At 42.7% G+C, this 18601-nt stretch overlaps 2 protein-coding genes across 8 annotated transcripts in view; both read right to left on the reverse strand.

The window, feature by feature from the left end:
• The window catches only part of LOC143484623 (glutamate receptor ionotropic, NMDA 2B-like), a 58702-nt gene extending 51032 nt beyond the window's left edge, over window positions 1–7670 (reverse strand). Inside the window, exons 1-2 of the mRNA XM_076983437.1 lie at window positions 5218–7670; window positions 4117–4882 (exon numbers count right to left, since the gene is read on the reverse strand). Coding sequence (XP_076839552.1) covers window positions 4117–4143 — 27 coding nt within the window. The 5' untranslated portion in view covers window positions 4144–4882; window positions 5218–7670. The remainder of the gene's footprint in view (window positions 1–4116; window positions 4883–5217) is intronic.
• A 1986-nt stretch (window positions 7671–9656) lies between these two features.
• The window catches only part of atf7ip (activating transcription factor 7 interacting protein), a 46501-nt gene continuing 37556 nt past the window's right edge, over window positions 9657–18601 (reverse strand). For all 7 annotated transcript variants that reach the window (XM_076983369.1, XM_076983365.1, XM_076983363.1 and 4 more), the window contains 9 exons: window positions 14244–14318; window positions 13944–13996; window positions 13629–13693; window positions 12799–13470; window positions 12555–12598; window positions 12393–12450; window positions 12180–12275; window positions 11694–11728; window positions 9657–10744 (listed from right to left, as the gene is read on the reverse strand). In XM_076983369.1, the coding sequence (XP_076839484.1) occupies window positions 10271–10744; window positions 11694–11728; window positions 12180–12275; window positions 12393–12450; window positions 12555–12598; window positions 12799–13470; window positions 13629–13693; window positions 13944–13996; window positions 14244–14318 (1572 nt within the window). In that variant the 3' untranslated portion in view covers window positions 9657–10270. The remainder of the gene's footprint in view (window positions 10745–11693; window positions 11729–12179; window positions 12276–12392; window positions 12451–12554; window positions 12599–12798; window positions 13471–13628; window positions 13694–13943; window positions 13997–14243; window positions 14319–18601) is intronic.

The raw sequence follows: 18601 nt of genomic DNA on the forward strand, positions 1-18601 counted from the left end.
AACAGTTTTCAGCTTATTTCTTCCCAGTAAAGCAATAAATTATGCATTAAACAAAATGTTTTTACAAAAACAACTGCAGGTTTTTGATCCAGCCTTAAATTAGCACAGTTTCAGTTTTCAGAAAGAAAACTCTCTGATGACATCCTACAACACAATCAGCATTTGTTCATGTATTTATACCAAATTATTTTAGAAGAACTGATTGAATAAAATTTGATTATCATGGCTTCATTGCTAAGCACTGAGAAAGGTTTGTAAGATTGAACAGGACTGGATGTAGACTTAGAGAAGCATACATATACATGCACACATACACACAGTGTTTTGAAGTGGAACAACGTGTAAAAGGGAATTGTCTAGTAATCCAGTTGAAAACTATGGAGGTATGCCACCAGGCTGCTCCCACCAAACAATTATTTCCTGCACATTAACACAAACACACACACACACACACACACATGTAAATGTAATGGGACCATTGAGAGAATTAAGAGAATTGCAATATTAAAACATGTACTAACAGATAGGACTAGACAAAAAAGTTGTGCACAAAAGGATTTTTTACAAATCACAAAAAAAGCTTCAACTTTTTTTTTTTTTTTTTTTTTTTACAATTTTGTGAATTTTGGGGTGAAAATACATCTACAGGACCTATAATCTGAGTGTAGATGTGTGTTTTTCAATGACTGCAAACAGGAAACTGTAATGCTAATTAATGAAAATCCCTACCTATGCATAAAACATTCTAAGCTGGCAATTGGGTAATGCAAAATGGGACCAAATATTTAATTTCACTTTTTTTCTGTTCATCAATAGTGCACACACATACAAAACAGATTACACACAGAATACAATTTTTGTTCTGCACTGCTCTGTATTGCAAACATACACAGACACATTCAGACCTGAGAAGCAGCTTTTTGGGTGAGGGATCTTTTCCTCCCTTCAGGGCTTGGTGATGGCCTCCTTCCGCCTCGACCAATCACATGCGGGGATGGGAATCAGCCCCCCTTTGCCCATTGGTCATGGGTAATTAATTAGCAAGCTGTTTCTCGTTAAGGCCAAATGAAGATCAGCACTTGGATACCATGACACACCAGCCCGTCCCAAATCACCCAGTCACTAACTATGTAGTGTTTTCTTGGTTAGCACCTAAGAATTCAGGGGCATGAAAGGAATTGAATGAAGGAAGTCATTGAAACATTAATTTGGGACATGGACTGTGTTGGAACACGAGTCCTTTTTATAGAGCGCATTTACAGCATAGAATGGCTAGGGCTCCTATCATTCAATTTTACTGGACTGAGGAGAAATTCAAGGAATTAACACACTGGATCAGCATTTCCGTATAGCCTAACTTAACCTAACTTAGCCTAACTTATAGCCTAACTTACAAAACTGCATGGAATAATTTTGAACCCCCATTTTGCTTTTATTTGTCATTTTCAGATGTCTGCATTAAGTATTTGACCTAATGGTTGCAGGTGTAATTAACTTTGACTGTGTAGCTAAGTACATCAATATTTAAAGGAAGCACCAACATAGTAGCTACATTACATTTTTGATATTTCATTAGCAAGAGCATTATAGGTCAAAACGACATAACTTCTCAAACTAAACATCAAACTAAAGCCTTTCAAGACATCTGACACATTTTGATGGAAGAGAAGAAAAACATTTAAACATAACACAAGAAAATCTATATTAAAAAAAAGATAAGAAGTAAAACTGCCTGAGGAAGAATGAATGACAGCAGCAGTAGGAAATAGATGTGGACACTTGGAAATGAAAACAACTGGCAAACAATGAGGAACAACCTTCAAAATAACCTCACAAGCTCCAACGTCCTGACCTCAAACAGACCGAACCAGGTAGGATTAACTGAGGCAGCTCTGATGCTTGCACGTGACATATGACTAAAGTAGTAATTACATTCTAGTGCAAACAGGATATGATTTATATGTACACACAAACATGCACACACACACACGTGCGCGTGCATGCACACACACACACACACACACACACACACACACACACACACACACATAAAACTGAGGTTGAGAGCCCCAATTTGCAGGAAGCTGCCTCATTGTAATATAGAATCCAACATTTCATCAGCAATAAAAAAATAAATTAAATGATATTATGATTAGAAGAGTATGCAATGTTCAATAAGCACACATTGGGTTAAAGCAAATAAGTATGTGTTAGAGCAGTAGAAAATAATATAGGAATCAGATGTGCGTTCCTGGTTTCTCTGATAAGCTGGTCTTAGTCATTTTAGCGCAGCTAGGAAGAGAGCCAACTATTCTCCATTGGTTATGAAGGTGTGAACAGGTGCGCACTAATAAACTGATAAAGCTTCACCACAGGTGAGCCATCAACACAATTACACACACACACACACACACACAAACACGCACATACGCACGCACACACACACACACACACAAACACACACACTCTCTCTCTCTCTCTCTCTCTTGCCCATTGTCTTTGTCTAAAACTGAGGATGCGAATGATCAGAGAATCTTGATTTATTTAAACCTACATGTGCACACAGGTACCCCTCCTCCCTCCACCCTCCTCCCTCCACCCTCCACCCTCCACCCTGCTCCCTCCTCCCTCCACCCACACACACACAGACACACACAGCCAAATCCCCTTAATTGGTTAGTCAATTCCGTTCATGCTGCTTGGACGAGCCCAGTTCAGCATAATGACCTTCATGTCCATCAGTCCAATCCACACACACACGCACGCACACGCACACACACACACACACACACACACACACACACACACACACACACACACACACACACGCACGCACACACACACACGCACACACACACACACGCACACACACACACACGCACACACACACACACACACACCCACACACACACACACACACACACACACACACACACACACACACACACACATATCACCCTCCTAACCCACACACACACACATCACCCTTCTAACCCACACACACACACACATCACCCTCCTAACCCCCCCCCCCCCCACACACACACACACACACACACACATCACCCTCCTAACCCACACACACACGTGTCATCAAACAATGGCTGCAGCTCACTCAGCCTCACAACAAAGCCCAGAGCAATGCAGCACCTTGTGTTTGCCTGAAGGAATGCAGGACTGGAGCTCTGCAGAAAACACCTGCTCTAATTTGGTTCTGCTCATCACCTGTGCACCGCAGAACCGTCCCGCTAACTGCAACAAAACGGCTGACATAACACACCGCAACAGTTTAGTACAGCAACAGTTACGGCGCAAAAGGGTCTCTGGCACGGCATCGCTCTCAGCCTCCTCCCAGACCTCCGAGCTACTAAACCCCCCCCCCCCCCCCCCTCTGCCGGTGTTCCGTTGCCACACCGACTGAACTTCAGTTGCCAAGCCAACAGCATCTCAAGAGTGATGCTGGGGAAGATTTGAAAGACGTTCTAACTCTCCTTCCCTTTATCCCTCTGGTCCTTGTCTATCATAGGCAAGGGTTGATCGGCAGACTTGCCGACCCCACTGAGAAAGGGTGAAGCAAATCTGTCACCTTACATTAATAAGGGAAGTAGAGTCCGAAGACGGGGACACGTCATCAAAGATTTCAGGCTAGCTGACGAGTCTGTCCACAACCACGCCAACTCCCGTTCATTACTTCCGCAGAACATACCCGTGAGAAAGAGGGAGGACGATAGTCCATCCTTCTCTCTGCCTCTCTGTCTCTTATTCCCTTTCTTTCTAGTTAACCCATTTAGTTGCGATGTCTGGACAAGACTACCCACATTACTCAAGCCTGACAGGAGGCAGCGCCACTAAGGGCAACTTGGATGAATGCCTGCAGGAAAGAGGAGTGGAGGATTGGGTATTACATTCACATACATGCACACAATCACACAAGAGCACATGACCACATTCAGGAAGTGAAGCGACCATTAGAGCCCAAAGGTAATAAGAGAAAACCTCCATATGGCATAAAATAAGAAAGAGATGGAACAATTAGAAAGTGTGTATGAGAAAGAATGAAATAATGAATGAATGAATGAATGAATGAATGAATGAATGAATGATTTTTTTTCCTACCTTGAACATTGCCAGCCCAACTGTCATCCACTCTCCTCAACTCTGGCATGATGGTGTGAGCTGGAACTCCTCTCTTCCTTTCATAGCCTCGGATGAAGGGATGACCGACCGATGAAGCAGCACAAGGGGGTGCACACCGTTAAAAAGAAGGATTGTTGTGGAAAACCGGAGCCGGGTGGGAAGGACAGGGGAGACTGGAGTAGTTTGGCCTTACTGTAGTTCCCAGTTGAAAGCAACAGACGATTAAGCCCAGTGATCAATCAGGAACAAAGTCCAAGTTATCTACTGGGTCCTAAGTCATAAGATATTAAAATAACAAAAATTAAGATGTCATTCTACAATCCTCTGTCTCTAGCAGTCAACGTAACTAAAACATTAAAAAAGTTAAAAAACATTCGAATGTCAAATGCTTATCACACCTTAGGTCTATGTTTCTGTACACATATTTCACTGGCAAAAAAAAAAGCACGAGATGAGAAACACAAATTACAAACTAAATCAATAAACAAACAAAATCGAAACGCACTGGGCAGGTCAAATGGTCGTTTAAAAGTTCATTTTAGCTTGTAGTGTGTGTCCTGAATCTCTTCATACATTTGACAAGGAGCGTCGTCCCTTGACTTTTTTCGTCTTCACACTTTAATGCAAAAGGTTCGATTTTGAAGAAAGCGACAATTTTCCTTAGGTCCTTAATTTATGTAGTTCTTCAAGTTTCCCTCAGATTTCTTTGGATATCACCTGCGGTCTGAGCTGAATCTTCGTGTCTCTACGGAAAGGGAGAGGAAAATAACACGGTCACCATCCACAGGTGAGTTCTCGCGCCTTCTCCGGTCACAACCTTTTGAAGTGTGAAGCCCAGTTCTGGCCAAAATCGGTTGACTGTGCTACTGAGGTAAATTTTTTGGCCCTCTGTGCTCCTGTGCTGTTGTAGAATTAGAGCACTTGCAATTTTTTAATTCGTTTTACACTTTTTTACGATTGTTGTAACCTAGATGTTCCTTGTATAGTCTGCTATGTGTTTCATATTAGCCTTCAACACATACCACACAGCAACTAGACAACACAGCTCACTCACACACGCACACTTCCTGTGCTACTTACCATTCCAGTCATTTCTGTAGTATCTCATTAATATCTGGGTGATATCGGTAAAGATCGGACAAACGCCACAAAAGGGACAGAGAGAATACAAGAAACATAAGAGCGCCTCCACTGACATGTCCGCCTTTTAAAAGATCTGATATGTCCTTAAAATTCAAGAAAAATGCGGAGTAGGAACGAGGAAGATCTACAGAGGACTACACATTCATCTTGTATAGGAAAATCCAATGTGGCATGTCATTTAGGAATAAGAGGAAAACTGATTTCAAATCAGTAAACTGTAATGTCAAGAAAATTCCAGAAATCAGAGAGTGAGTGTGAGCAAGAAATGGAATGGATGAAATGGAAAGGTCCTCACATTTATATTTTTTAGTCCATCAGTAACAATTAGTGGGCATTTATTAAACTGATGCTATAATCTATACACATGCATGAGTTTGAAACCATTTGCTTTTACTAATATACGTACAGAATCCCTTCCTGCTAGTGTTAATTAAATACTGTGCCTCCTATTCAGATAGTCCAGGCATAGTGCAGTTACATATACAATGCAAAAGCATGAGTACTGAATCAATTGACAAAAAGTGGTGCAAAAAGCACAGTTTTTAACTATATATGCTCAACACTGGACATCTGCAACAGATTCAGTGAATGGGAAAAGTTGCTCTTTTATTCCCTGGTGGGTTTGTTCCCCCGCCATCTGTGCCGTGACGCCTCCCCGCACGTCAGCTGATCAGGGGGATCCAACGAGAGCACGAGAGCGAAGGAGATGGAGGGAGGAGGGAGGGGTGAGAAAGGGGGAACGATGATGAGCAGAGCGGAAAAGTGAAAGCCTGCCACCCCCCCACCCCCCCTCCGTGGTAGACGTGCAGATAGAGAGGAGGGCCAAGAAGATGAAAGATTGACACATGAAAATTAAATTCCCAGTGAAACGATATCTGTTAGCTGAGCAGCAGATGCTGTGGTTGTGATGGATGCTTGTGGCTTGTGTGATGGCGAGGGTCAACACACTTTAAGACCAGACGAAGTTCATTTCATTTTAAACATTCCAGTAGGGTAAAATAACTAAGCCAACATTAATAAGGCTCGCATTTGTCAATTCAATTAAAATTGCTAACTGGCTTGAAAATATGGTGAGCAAATCAATCTTTAGTGTCTCAGAGCAAATTCCACCATAAAGGCCTGTTGAATGAAAGAATTGCCTCATACTGCAGTAACACTAAATGATTTGACTTCAAGGGTGTGGTATTGCCTGAACGACTATACATAGACTAAAGATGGGAATGAGGTGAATAAAAATGAAAATGTGGTCACTTAATTATATATGAATCTATGACTTGAAGCCAACTGGGTATATTGAAGAAGTTGAGCAATAGCGAATGGAGTTTGAGACGGATAGCAGACAGGTAGAACGGGATAGGAGAATGGCGTCAGACGTGCGGCGAGATGCTCGTCACTGCCGTTCGTACGTTTGTTTGGTGTGCGTGCGTGAGTGTATGTACGTGTGTGTGTCAATGTGCGTTTTTGTGTACACAAATAAAAAAGGACACACAGGTACACACACACACACAGACAAACAGGTCAGACAGACACTAAACAAGTTGTTAAACCTACCTAGAGGAACTTTAAAGCATCCCAGGAAAGAAAAGGGGAGTGAGGTGAAAGGTCAGGCAGTGGAAGACCAAGAAAACTAAAAGAAAATGTGGAAACGGATGAAAGAACCAAAACAGGAAGAATGCAAAAGACGGGAGCTGTTATTTTTTCGGAATTCTGTCCAAAACTTGGATTCACAGTTAGAGGGTTTGTAGTTGTTCTCGGACAAGGGCGGGATGGATGGAGAACAGGGTGGCCTGGGAGAAGATGGAGAGGTGGGAGATGAAGGGGAGAAGCCAGAATGAAGCAGAACCCGAGGAAATCAACGGGAGATCAAGCGTGAGGAACAGGCGCAGAAAAGACCCTCTCCCCGTCCTCCCACACTCTGGAGCGTCTCATAAATAGACAAAATTGTACACCAGGTAGATGGAGAAATAGATGAGGAGGCAGATGATGGAGAGCGCAAACAGGTGAAAGGACGACACGCCGCCCAGCGCCACGATGAGGAAGAAGAAAAAAATGAAACGAAAGAAAAAAACGAATACTCCAGTGCCTTCCGTTTTCCCTCTCGTCTTCTCTTTCTTTCTCTCTCCTTTAATTAAGGGTGGAGGATCACAGGAGGTGTTACATGTCCCTCAGTTCCTTCCTCCTGCTCTCCTTGTTGCCTGAATCCCTCCTTTTCTCTTTGTCTTTTTCTTGCTTTTTTAATTTTTCTCCTGCTCTTTTTGGCTTGATGTTAAAAACAGAGTGCTCTGTTTAGCCCTTATCCATAGACAGTGAGTGCGGAGAAACTGGTGGCAGAGGTGCTGCTGGTTGCGCTGTCTGCCTGTGAATGTCACGCTGAGACTCTTCCTGTTCACTCTCTCTCTCTCTCTCTCTCTCTCTCTCTCTCTCTCTCTCTCTCTCTGTGTGTGTGTGTCTCTGTCTCTCTCAACCTCCCCTCACCGATTTAAAATGAGGGAGTGGGAGACATTCAGTCAGGACAGTGAGGGACTAAAGCTAGGAGAGGGGTCCCTCTACAGGATTAGAAGGTAATTGTGAAGGGGGGGGGGGGGGGGGGGGGGGGGGGGTTCAGTTCTTCATAGCCAATGTTGCAGAAACTGTTAACTGTTCTTAGACTGTGAGCTCTAAGAGCTATTAGCTCCCTCCATGGACTTTCTCCCACACACTTCCTGATGCATCAGCATTTTAATGATCAAGGCAGGTTTGAAGTGACAAGACATTTGTATCTGAATGCTGTTTGCCCCCATTTTTTTCAATAAGAAATGTTCCACGTTTAATATGTTGCTGTTATTTTGGGGTTTAACTGGGTCCTTGAGTATTCAATTTCGTTCCACCTCATGTACCACATGTGATGTGAATGACAATAACGAATCCTTGAATCTTTGATAGAGGAAGACAGTTGGAATATCCGATTATCTTACTGACATCTAGTGGTGTAAAAGATGTATGTTCACAGGTGATGAGGGCAGAGGCAAGATCTTGTGCACTTATCTCCTATCCAAAGGAGAAGTCAGTCTTGTCTGCATGATGCAGGGGTGTTGGAGATGAGAAATCCTGAACTGGTGTCCCTTGTGAACCTTTTTTTTCCCACACATTTTATCACTTTTCCTGCTCCAACGCATCTGATTATGATCTTCAGTGCATGGATACTAATTCACATTTAATCAATGGTGTAGACAAGGATGGATTTTCCATGGGAGGGTTTAAGGTTAGCTGAAGTGCTGGAAAAGTGAATGGTGTTTCAAACAAACATTATTAAACATTTGGAACATCATAAAATATCCCAGGAGGGGTTCAAAACTGAATCTTCGAATCTATTTGAATCAAAGCTAAGTCTCATCATATTCTAATGAAGATGCTAGTAATTCTGGGTATAAATCGGTTCAATAAATCATCTATGCAACACAAGATGTCTGGGAAAAAATGATAATTTAATTCAGAATGCTCTGGCTTTATTCAGGAGGGAAATTGTTTTTGCATGCCGATAGACAAGCTGCCAGTGGATAAACAAATTTAGAAGTTTTTGCATTGATCCAAAATAGGATGTTAGTTACTAATATGGTAAAAACTGAATAATAAAAGATTCCTCTTATCTCCTCATATCTTTTATCCTTAAACTCGTACCTTACACACACCAGAGGCCTCTGAATTTGAAGGTGTGGGGCATATCTGTTGGAGCCAGTCCTACAGCGTAGGAACAACCATTACTACTAGAAAAACCTTTGTGTTAATGTTTTTGGTGTTGATTTCCCAACATTTTTCATTGTCTGATGACGTGCTGGCTGGTGTAACACACCCTTGCTTTGATCCACCTTGTGGTTTGTTCTTGATCTTGTGCTGTGAATACTCAGAGCTGGCAGTGAGTCCTGCTTTTTCCAGCCATTAGTAAGATTACCCTATGTTGGTAGGATTCTCTTCAATCCATTAATGGTACATTCCACAGAGAGTCTTATCCTGGACCTCCAGTGCTTAAGTCTACTCTGCAGTTATTCACTGCAGTCATATGATTTGTTGGAATAAACAGTTTTGTGTGCAGGTGAGTGCTATACACAATACACATGCATTATTTTCTGCAGTGGAGCAGGTGGTTTTAGTTCTATTTGTTATATTTACCGTACATATATGACTGGTCCACACAACATGTCTAGCTCGGATGTAAAGAATGGCAGACTAGAGAATTCTCAAATCATTAGATAACATATAGCTACAACTGGTCTCCATCCTGTGTCCATGTCCAATATCTTTACCACACAGTAATGATAGTAGTAATTTAGAGTACAATCCATGTACTTTAGAAAATTCAAACTGTGTCCACGCACAAGTCAAAGACAAACAGCTGTGTGTTCTTTTTAAATCAATACCTTTATTTGTAGTTCTTGGGGTGTCTGGTTACCAGACAGGACATTACAAGAGCATTAATGCTACCATTGTCTTGTGTAGCTTAAGACCAGGCGATACTATGGAGCATATGTGCAATGTACCGAACGTCTTTTTAAATTTAAAAAAACAAAGAACAAAAATTCTTAAAAAAGAAAAGTTCTGAATGGAACAAACATATAAATATCTGACCGCTCAATACTCAATGACTCTGTACAGTTCTACACATGTAAAGTACAGCTTTAGGCACAATTCAAACTTGTGCCAATTCCCCCTTTTCTTTAAAATAATGTTAATCTGAATAGTGTGCTCAAATGTTAATTTGAGTCTGTGTATTGTAGTGGGTGTGCGCACAAGGGTGTGTGTGTGTGTGTGTGTGTGTGTGTGTGTGTGTGTGAGAGATAGGTCAATATGCAATTTAAATGTCCTACCCAGATTCTGGTGTAATCCCAGTTTCAGAAAGGTCCTAACTAAACAGTAGTCTGATGTGTAATTAACAGTTCAGTCCTTCCCACAGTTTGGATATCATGTCGATTACACCCCAATTTCCTTCGTTAGCCAACCACACGGCGCATCCAGATCAGGAAGTGCCTGAAGATGGTGGGTTGATGACATCTGTACACTGTGGCTCGCAAAATGGCCCGAAGCGTCCGTACACATCTTTGGCCCTCACTGCGAAGTAGTATGTCGAGCCCGACACAAACTGGGTCAGTGTACACGCCATGGGTAACGGGAGTGCCTTCACCTCGCCAATTTTCTTCCACAGAGACTGAGGCGCTGAGGCGCTGCCCCCTGCTGCCCCCTGGTGGTCTTGGTGGTAGGCATACAGGTGGTAGCTGTCCACGGCCGCACAGTTGCGGTCTGTTTCGGCCACGCACCAGGAGAGGACGATACCGTTTTGGCTTTGGACACGGGCCAACTTCAGCTGAGGCTGCTGGGGAGGAGAGGTGTGCGCTGCGTCCGCGGGCAGCCGGGCTGGAGGATTCGGGGCCAACGGTAACGGAGGAAGAGGAGCTGACGAAGAGGACCCCGGACGGGATTTGGAGGGTGAGTCCTGGACAGATGAGGGAAAAATTAGGCCTTAAGTATGGATCGTCTACTGCAGTGGTTCCCAAAGTGGGGGGCGCGCCCCCTAGGTGGGGCGCGGAGCTATTGCAGGGGGGGCGCGGAGCTTGAAAGTAAAACGTGCACATGTGTCAATATTAGGGATGCACCGATTCCGATATTAATATCTGAAAAAATTCTAGATCGGGTATCGAGGACAATGTGACCGATCCATAAAAACACATCTATTTAGTCTAATTCTATGCTTGTATTGCTTGCTTTTCGGAGTTAGTTCAACCTTAATACTCGCGCTGGTGGTATTCCACTTAGTCCGTTTATTTGCTGGTTGACCAAAATAAACCTGGGCTCCAGCAATACTTCACTGTTCATACATGAACTGGTGAGTTGTCCAAAGCTCATTTAATGCGTTACTTACAGAAATAAATTAAAGAGCAGTGGTCTGACTCGGTCTACGGCAGAAAGCTAAAAAAACAATATTCCATACGCGCGCTCAACTCGCTCCCTTAAAGAGACAGTACACATATTTCTGGCTGTTACATGCTTTGTGCTCTGCGTGATGTCTGCGCTTGCAAACTAGCAGCATATGTATTGCTGTTTCTCTTATTTCATATCCTTATTTATTTTAAATTATATTTAGAATTCTTGAACCATTTAAAAGGTTTCTTGCAGTTTATTTTTTTCATGTTTGACCAAAGTTGTGAACCTATTGTTTTTGTAAGTTTTCAACACATCCCTAGTCAATATGGAGGGGGGGGGGGGGGGCGCAAAAATATTCTCATCTACTAAAGGGGGGCACGGCAGAAAAAGTTTGGGAACCACTGGTCTACTGAAAGCTCAACATAAAACCACTAACAGGTGACATTTAATAAACCTGTATTTAATGAATGTGAAATGAGCTAAAAACGCATACATCTTTCCGTAAAAAAACATCTACGTACCACTGATGGTCGATGAGGTGCCACAGAACGACCCGCTGAGAGAAAAGGGGAGAAAAAAAGAACTTTTACCACAGATCACAAAGTAGTTTTAATATAAATTTATTAATATTTCTGATGCCCAGTTTTTTTAACACTGGATTTTTTTAATTTGATACATTTTTTATTCTTTCATATCCAAGACCTGCAAACATAAAGGTTCCAAGTTCAGAAAATTCAGGGAGTTTCAAAAAGTGAGATGGTAAGCTAAATGACAAATACTACAAATATTACTATTATTATTACTATTATTACTACTAATTTATGACTGGAGAAAAAAAATTTTTTTTCTTTTTGCTGGCTATTCTACCACCGATTCTAACATCTGACCCTTAAACTCTTGTTAATGGTAATGGTGGTTTTCATGCACGATATCCGAGAGCCAGGGAAAGTTAAAAGAGTACAGGAGGGTAGGGGGAACACCATATGCATCTTGTAAGACAGACTCACCGATAGAGGCAGAGCTGACCAGTGGGGGTGGGGGACCTGGGGGTCGCTGGGTAGAGGTGGCCATCGAGGTAACACTAGCCTTCTGCACACCTGTCACTGCAACACACACGCAGCCAGTGAGTGAGATGGCCAAGAAACCCATAACAAATGAAGAGAAAATAAGGAAGAGTCCTGGGAATGGTAGACAGGTCGAGCAGATGTGTGGTCATTTACCTTGCACGTCATCATCATCCTCAGTCAGGTCTATGACTGAGCCCTTGGGTCGAGCAGCCTGCAGAACAAACAGAGAGCAATAAATAAACCAACAAACTCCACAAGCACAATTACAAGTGCAAATGGAATGTGAAAAGTGACGTTTCGGCACACAACACGTACCTGAGCAGCTGATTTGGCAGGAGTCGAATTAGAGGCTTGATTATCTGGGCCGAAGAAAGAGAGAGAGTGTGAGAAAATGAGCAGGGATGCCTTCAACCAACGTTAGCTGAGCAAATTACAAAGCTGCATTAACATGACAAACAATGCCATGTGACAGATGTGGTTCACTGAGTTCATCAAGCATAAGCTCTCACACACACACACACACACACAATCGTATACAAACACACACACACACACACACCTGTCTTGGAAGTCATTGCGGATGCAGATGGTGCACCCGGCCCGCCTACTGCCGTTGCTGACCCTGTTGCTGCGGGGAGCATGGTCGCTGGGGACGACGAGGCCGTTGCCACCCCGACGACGGTGGCGCACTGTGTTGGCGTGCGTGCCGATGTCACGGAAACAGCGGCGCTGGGAGAACTCACGGCCCCCGTCCCGCCCTGGTACACAGCCCTGCCCAGTGACACCGGTGGGGCTGTCGCCGACAGGGACGACACCGTCGAGGACGAGGCGACGTTCGCCGGAGTCTTCTGCAGTATGAAGGTCGTAGCCGTTGTGGTCTTGGCCTTGTTAATACTGTTAACTGGCGCTAGCGAGGACACCGGTATTAGGCCGACGCCCCCTGCTATCGTGCCTCCTTGTCCGTTAGCCATGGCCAGTGGTAGCTGAATCAGCTGAATTGACATAGGCTGATTGCCTGGTGTTGCGGTGTTGGGCGTCATGACACCCGTGCTAGGGCGGGTCTGTAGCAGCAAGGTGCCCGGCTGGGCCTGGCCAGTCAGAGAAGTGGTGGAGGAGGCAGGGGTGGAGCTTGTGGTACTGGAGATGATCTGGAGAATTGGAGCCGGGGCAGCCAATGCGGAGGAGGTGGACGTGGCTGGAGTGGACAGAGGCTTGGGCTGAGCTGGGCTCGCTAAAGAGGACACACATTTCACCATGGGTCAGTTCGAGCTGTTCAAGAAGCTGGTAAAATAAATAGACTCTAGGTATGCATTTTCTCAATTGTCTTCACAAAATTTTTTATTTTTTTATTTTTAAGGACTTTGACTAAGAACACTCAGAGAGCCTCACCAGTGGAACTGGTCTGACTGGGAGGGGCACTGGGCTGCCTGGCATCCAGTGTGGTTCTTACAGTACTGTAACAAAACACACAATATTACAACTTCCTGAAAAAACAAGGATAAGACATCACAATAGATAAGAAAACAAGGCAAAAAGTGAAATGATCACAGCTAAAAAAAAAATGGAGCACAGATATCAGAAGTAGATAGAACTGGATTTTAGCCACAAGGGGGAGCATTGGCCTACTGACTAGGCTGAAGGCAAACCTTCAGAGAAACCAGAGAGTAAGCTTGCTTTAGGCAGACATTAGTCGAATGTGCTCACCGTTGAGTTGTTGGTGTAGTGTTGGTTGTGGCAGTAGCCTTATTAGGAGTGACCTGCGAAAGAGAGAAAGTTAAAATACTGACTTTCTTACCCAAGATTTTTTACCCAAAGCTTGCTTTTGTAAAATTATTCTTCTAGTACATATGAAACATACATATGAAACAGATATGAGCAATTCACTATATATTAACATTACAATATAACAATAAATAAAACAATAAAGCAATATGTTTTGGTTGTTTGCACCATCAGAGAAATGGTGGCCTACCACTGATTAGTAACTTGAGCAAGACTGCTTACCTCTTGAGCTTTTTTGGAATTCTCTGATGCCTGGTTAGCAGCTCCAAACTTCTTGGTCAGTCGTGAAATCTTCGCCTGAAACCAATAACAATGGAAAGCCTGAGAGTGAAGAAAATAACTCAAGTGTCTTAAATGTACACTGTACATTTTGCATTTACATTATGGGCATTTATCAGATGCTCTTATCCAGAGTGAGTTACAAAGTGCTTTGTCATCTGTTCACAGAATCACAGAATGCATCCTAGATAGCACCGTAGATATGCCAGGATTCAAGATACCCTTGCACCAGACTACTATATATATAATAAAGGGAACACTTGGGAACAACCACACTTCTGTGAAACCACCCTGTTCAGTTAGGAAGCAACACTGATTGTGAATCAATTTCACCTGTTGTTGTGCAAATGGAACAGATAGAAATGAGAGGCAATTAGCAAGACAACCCCTATAAAGGAGTGGTTCTGCAGATGGTGACCACAGACCTTTTGTCTGTTCTCATCCTTTCTGGCTGATGTTTTAGTCACTTTTGCATTTTGTCAGTTCTCTCACCATAGAGGTACCATGATGCGGTGTCTACAACCCACAGAAATTGCTCAGGTAGTGCAGCTCATCCAGGATGGCACTTCAATGTGAGCTGTGGCAAAAAGGTTTGCTGTGTCTGTCAGCACAGTGTCCAGAGCATGGAGCAGATACCAGGAGACAGGACACTACACCAGGAGACACGGAGGGGGCCGTAGGAGGGCAACAACCCAGCAGCAGGACCGCTACCTTCTCCTTTGTGCAAGGAGGAGCAGAGTCAAAGCCCTGCAAAATGACCTCCAGCAGGCCACTAATATCCATGTTTCTGCTCAAACTGTCAGAAACAGACTCCATGAAGGTGGTATGAGGGCCCAACGTCCACAAGTGGGGCTTGTGCTTACAGCCCAACATCATGTACGGCGATTGGCATTTGCCAGAGAACACCAAGATTGGCAGATTCGCCATTGGCGCCCTGTGCTCTTCACAGATGAGAGCAGGTTCACACTGAGCACATGTGACAAGAGTCTGGAGATGCCATGGAGAACGTTCTCCTGCCTGCAACTTCCTCCAGCATGACCGGTTTGGTCAGTAATGGTGTGGGGAGGCATTTCTTCGGAGGGCTACACAGACTTCTATGTGCTATCCAGAGGTACCCTGACTGCCATTAGGTACCAGGATGAGATCCTCAGACCCACTGTGTGACCATATGCTGGTGCAGTGGGCCATGGGTTCCTTCTGATGCATGACAATGCTAGGCCTCATGTGGCTGAAGTGTGTCAGCAGTTCATGTATGATGAAGACATTGATGCTATGGTTTGGCTTGCCATTCCCCAGATCGGAGTTCAATCAAGCACATCTGGGACATCATGTCTCATTCCATCCACCAACTCCACATTGCACCACAGACTGTCCAGGAGTCTGACGCTTTAATCCAGGTCTGGGAGAAGAATCCTCAGGAGAACATTCACTGTTTCATCAGGAGCATGCCCAGGCATTGTAGGGAGGTCATACAGGCACGTGGAGACCACACACACTACTGAGCTTCATTTTAACTTGTCTTGAGGAATTTCCACTAAAGTTGGATCAGTTGGTCATTTGATTTTCCACTTTGATTTTGAGTACGATTCCAAATCCAGGCCTCCATGGGATAATAATTTAGATTTACATTGATAATTTTTGTTATTTTGTTCTCAACGCATTCCACTATGTAATAAAGATTTTCAACTGGAATATTTTATTCACTGAGATCTAGGATGTTATTTTAGTGTTCCCTTTATTTTTGAGCAGAGTGTGTATGTTTGCTTTGCAAACATGAAACGTGCACTTAGGTTTGTATATGTGGTTTTTAACCACATTATAATCGCACCAAGTTAATTTTAAATGACTGTTAGCTTATATTAGCTTGAACCAAGTAAAACAAAGTAACATGAAGAATGAACATACATACACACATATCATAATGTGTGTAATCAACACCCTGAACTTTAATTCTAGTTACCTTATACTTAGTCTGATTGTGTGATTTGTTTGTAACTTGTGTATTCATCTGTATAATTTGTTTTTGTGTAATTTGTGTGTTAACGGGCCACCCAATGGAGGATGGGTTCCCTTTTGAGTATTGGTTCTCCCAAGGTTTCTTCCTATTCCCCACCATCATAGGGAGTTTTTCCTTGCCACTGTCGCCTTTGGCTTGCTCATTAGGGATTTGGACCCATAGTATTGTTAACCTTGTAAATCCTGTAAAGCGCTTTGTGACAACATGTGTTTGATTATATTTGATATATTTGATTTTATTTGATAATGTTCATTCCATGGGGTTTTTAAGTTCCAAGTATGGAGATCAGTTCTTTTCCTTTGATTTTCCTAATTTTGGCTATGCAAACAGGTATTTTCATTAATACAATGTTCATTAGTATTAAATGCCTTGCCACTGGAAATGACAAATCCTTAATCCTGATGGTTTGAAGGTGTTGAACAAACCAATAAGCAAGCCATCTTTTGGTTTCCCCAATACAAAGGTGATTACACCTTTTACAAGAAATACAACAGACAACTCCTGCATTAATGCATGATGATGAATGGGTGATAATTGGAACAAAAGGATCAATTGTTATTTTAGTGGCTGTGTTACTAAATTTACACATAGCCCATCTATATTGGTTGCAGGCTAGAGTACCACAGTTGGAATCTGAATGGTCATTCATATTCCTCGTGTTTAATGTTTTTGTCTTGTCTATAAAGAAATTAATGGTGATCCTGGAATCTTCAATACCAAACACCTCTTTTTGTGTATATGAATATATGCGAAAGATGGTATACGTGGTTTTGAGAAACTTGGTTTTTTTTAATGTATTCACAGCAGCTGAACACCTCATTTACATTACCATTCAATACAATGGTGTCAGGAAAAATGCCACGAGGAATACTGGGCAGCCCATCATTTTGCATCAACAGTTTATGTCTTTTGAATTGTACCTATATAACTTAAGTTCCAGGAGTTACGTTTAATTGGGTTGAAAGTTAGCAAGTACAGACAATGGTTACATATGCCTGGACCAGGTTAAATATTTTTGTCTTTCACAAATGTCAGATCAGGCAATCTCAGTGCCCAAATTCTTGCCGTGTATTGGTTGGGAGACAGGAAATACCATGTTTGATGCCTACCAATCATCATTCACTTTCTCCTCAGAGTTCGTAGGTTGATGAAGAGGAGGGTCAAGAAATGGTCAAGTCATGGCTACAGATGCTGGCAGTTTTTGGTTCAGAAGATAAAAACAATTGTGGACCCCTGCCTGGATGTCACGAAAAGGACGTTGTGGTCTGTCTAGCGTTCAAAGAGAACTTAAGGTAATAAATGTGTTAACAGGTCAAGAATATTAAATAATAGCCTGCCACCAGGCTCGCTGTATATAAACAGAAGGTCTCAATATTTCTAACTAACAAATACTTGGCCACACTCAGTGGGGATTAGAGGCTTCTCTGTGTGTAGCCACCTGGCTAGCATGTACTAGCATGTGAGATGTTTAGGGAACATTGGTAAGTTGTAGTGTCTACCAAAAATTTTGAATGTGTGGTGTTTAGGGGAGATCTATAAATTGCATCTCTGAGTCTCTGGAAGCACCATAAGTAAATTCTGAACCTGATGAATTAGTTGAATTAAAGAAATCGCAAACACAGCTCCTGTTATGTCATCCATTTGGTCGACATCAAGAAACACATCATGGGGTGTCATGTGGTCTCTTAGATGCTACACTGCTGTTCTTGTGTCACACTACAAGGCCTTTTCCTCATTCCCAACACTAGAAATGTGGGTTGCTGTGACAAAATCATGTCTAATTGGGTTGAATTTGTGTCGTCCAATTGTGGCATTAGTTAGCAAAGTTAACTTACCTTGTGAAAAATGTAGAATTATCAGTTAACCTCCATAAACATGTTTTTTTTTTTTTTTAAGCACGTTACCTATTTGGTTGTTATTGATTTTGCCACAATTTACAGCTACTTTCAGAATAAATATTTAGTTGCTACCTTCAAATGCAAAAACTGGATCCTCATGCAGCCTCTTTAATTTTTTTCCGAACTATTGTTTTAACTAGCCTACTTTTGAATTTGGATATAACTAGGGTGACCAAACGTCTGTATTTCCCGGGACATGTCCGTATTTCACGTCCTGTAAGTGAGGAAATGTCCTGGTTTTTAAATTACCTTCATTGGACCATTACAATTTAAATGTACAGGCACTATGGCACTGCGCACAGCGCTACGTATGAGGGCAGCCCTGTTCTTAATCACAATGTAGACAGCGTGACTGTCAGTACGCAAGCAACATGCGCTCCAAGGTG

This window comes from Brachyhypopomus gauderio, chromosome 20 (assembly GCF_052324685.1).
Source record: "Brachyhypopomus gauderio isolate BG-103 chromosome 20, BGAUD_0.2, whole genome shotgun sequence".
NCBI lineage: Eukaryota > Metazoa > Chordata > Actinopteri > Gymnotiformes > Hypopomidae > Brachyhypopomus > Brachyhypopomus gauderio.